Below are 2,886 nucleotides of genomic sequence, written 5' to 3' on the forward strand. Positions count from 1 at the left end.
AGCCGTTGTAGGAAGATCGATGGTGTAAGCGTGCCTGTAAGTCCTTGTGACCTTTCTAGCACAATCTGAACAAGCACGATCAGAATAAAAAAACATGTCATGAGGATACAGAGCATTCAAATATGCAGGGTAATGTAATATTCTCACCCTCAACATCCAGTATGACGTCCTCTACTTTAATTCCGCCAGTAGATCGGCCTGAAAATGTTCCACTTTGTCTCAAATCTTTGATCCTAACTGAGCTTCTCGAAACACTGACGGTGGGGTCCCTTGCCTGAATCAGCGGATAACATAAATACATTTACTCAGGACAGTGTAGACCCTGTGGCCATTTAAAACCTGGTTTGCTCTAACCTGGACAGAAGCCAGACATTTGTCATATTCAGGATCCTGACCTGCAAAAATGTCAAAGCGATAACAAGTGATGGTATAAATGATGGCACCAGAAGCGGCTCACCTGACCGTTGTCCAGCAGTAGCTTTCTAGGTCCCCCATTTCTCGGAGTGAAGTACACGGGTCCCTCGTACAACGGTGGCGTATATTCATATGGTAGGCTAAAACTTCTGCCATAGCACTCATTTACATACTCACCATCAACGGATGGACCTTGGATCAGAGACAGTTGGAGGGAATACTGAGGTAAGTGGAAAACATGCTTTCAGCAACTTCAATAGATTTGATCCCTCAGATAACTAATTATTTCATATATAGGTGAAGGGAATAGCTGCAACCCTTGCATGTTTCAGTACATGCCCTTGCCCACAAAATACACTTCAATGTCTTTTACCGAATCGTCACAATAGAGGCACAACTGGAGGCTAATTTTGAGAAAGGTGACAAATCAGGGCATTCAGATGCAAAATTGAAGATGAATCTTTCTTAATCTTAATAATATAATAATTGTGTAATGCGTCATCATTACAAATCATATTGTCTGTTTAGATTTGAGCTAACAGAGAAGAACATATGGAGTTGGATTTTCAAACTAAACCCAACTAACTAACTTCAGGGTCATGACGGAGTGAAGTGCTGGTGGCTGTTGTTTCCGTCTGAGCTACTCTGATTGGAAAAAAGTTAAACAACCAGCCCTGCATTCAGCTTTCCCTTTACATTCACACAATCTGTTGTGAACATTTTCAACACTGGAGCTGCTGCAGCACACGGCTTTTAATGACACAACTGGCATGAATTGGCACATCTGCAAATGATCAAACATTTTTCCTTTTTCTTTTTTTTCTACAAAAATCTTACGGTTGCAATTACTTCTGTGAAGCTGTATACTCACCATAGAAGACGCAGAAAAGGAATATGTTGAACAACATTTGCTGCAGAGAGAGCAGAGGGTTTTCTTTTCTTCTTCTTTTTATCACGTAAACAACGTTCCATAAACACAGAGCAGACAAAACTGGACTCTGAGCACTTTTTATGATGAAAAAAAAAAAACGCCAGACAAGAGGTTTTCAACTCACTGTAAACCAACTCTCTTCGCTGAAATTCGTGTGTTTTCGCTCCAGGACAGAAAACAATCAGGGCGAGGCTTCGTTCTCGCGCTTGTGTGCATCATGACTGCTCCATGTTTGCGCAAACTGCGCATGTACGCTGTACCAGGTGAGTGGGTTGAAGCCCTAAAATTGACCTTAGGGGGTCACAATATGATTGATAGCATCACAGAGAAAATCGGTGTGTGGGTTACATAAGAATCCATATTTGTGTTAAACGTTAGCTCTTATTTTTCTGCATTGTTTAAAACCTCTTTAGGCCACCATGAAGCAAGGCCATGCCCTGCTGGAAAAACCAGCATAGACCAGCACTAAAACCTGCACTGAAACACAACATAAGCTGACGCTGGGCTTGCTGGTGACCATCCTTCCTATGATGACTGTAACATGTGACAGGGCAGCTGTCTCCTCTCCATTTGCCAGCTTGAATTGGCACTTCATGGATTTCAGTTCTGGTCTTAGCCCTCGCTTGTCTGGTCTTGTTCGGTTACTTGCCCAAACGCTTTTGCTTGAAACCAAACCACCCTGAGCCGGATGCTCATTATGAGGGTTCACAGTCTTGAGTTTCTGTTCAGCATTGCCGTTTGTGCTGCCTCCAGAATTTTCATCCACTCTCACCCATCTTGAGCCAGTCCCTCTTGCTTGCTGCAGGCCACTTAACCCGATGCTCTACCGACTTCCTTCTGTGTCGGCCTTGATCACTCTTCAACAGGCTATCTTTATCTGGTCAGTCTTCTCTGTTTTTTGCACAACTCAGCTCACCGTTTGCTCGGGCCGTTGCTTAATAGGTCCATCCGATTCAGATGCTCATGCATCACAGGGGGTATGTTATTCGAGGGGTTCTTCTGAGCTTGTGTGGTTGCTCCCTTGCAGGAGCTGCAGTTTCTTTCTCATTTCTCCATGCTGTCCGCTGTCAGTACAGCCTCACCACTCTGTGCATGGAGACACCTTCAGGTGCTACATGGACATTTTTTGAGTGACTTTCATTTCTGCTAGCTGTACACATCTCCACAATGCAAATCAACTGCTAGGTGTCAACAATGACACATTACTGGAGTACCCCTTCTATAGTTTAACAGTTAGACTCAGCAAGTGTATCAAATCAAGATTATGTGATCTGATTGAAAGTGGAAACTCCTGAAATACATTGCAAAACAAACAAACAAACAAACACAAATGTAATCATTGTGAAAAGCCAAAAAGAGAGTATTTGATATCACCCTTTTCTAACAGTGCCCCTAAAAAATCAGTCAGACTAGACTAAAACAAAAGCACAAATAAAATAATAAAATAAAAAATTCTTCTGACTGTAGAGATTTTTTTAAGGCCTTTAACCACCAACATGAAGTTAAACAGTTACATAGAACAAGAACTTCTACACCATAAA

At 42.2% G+C, this 2,886-nt stretch overlaps 1 protein-coding gene across 2 annotated transcripts in view; it reads right to left on the reverse strand.

The window, feature by feature from the left end:
- LOC115568763 (uncharacterized) overlaps positions 1 to 1,574 on the reverse strand; it is a 3,727-nt gene extending 2,153 nt beyond the window's left edge. Inside the window, exons 1-5 of one of the 2 annotated variants that reach the window (XM_030396335.1) lie at positions 1,470 to 1,574; positions 1,286 to 1,325; positions 458 to 634; positions 148 to 274; positions 1 to 65 (exon numbers count right to left, since the gene is read on the reverse strand). The exon at positions 1 to 65 is cut by the window's left edge and continues 208 nt beyond it. In XM_030396335.1, the coding sequence (XP_030252195.1) occupies positions 1 to 65; positions 148 to 274; positions 458 to 634; positions 1,286 to 1,325; positions 1,470 to 1,564 (504 nt within the window). In that variant the 5' untranslated portion in view covers positions 1,565 to 1,574. The remainder of the gene's footprint in view (positions 66 to 147; positions 275 to 457; positions 635 to 1,285; positions 1,326 to 1,469) is intronic. The other variant, XM_030396336.1, reaches the window with a different exon arrangement.
- Between the last annotated feature and the right edge of the window lie 1,312 nt (positions 1,575 to 2,886).

Source organism: Sparus aurata, chromosome 18 (assembly GCF_900880675.1).
Source record: "Sparus aurata chromosome 18, fSpaAur1.1, whole genome shotgun sequence".
Lineage (NCBI taxonomy): Eukaryota > Metazoa > Chordata > Actinopteri > Spariformes > Sparidae > Sparus > Sparus aurata.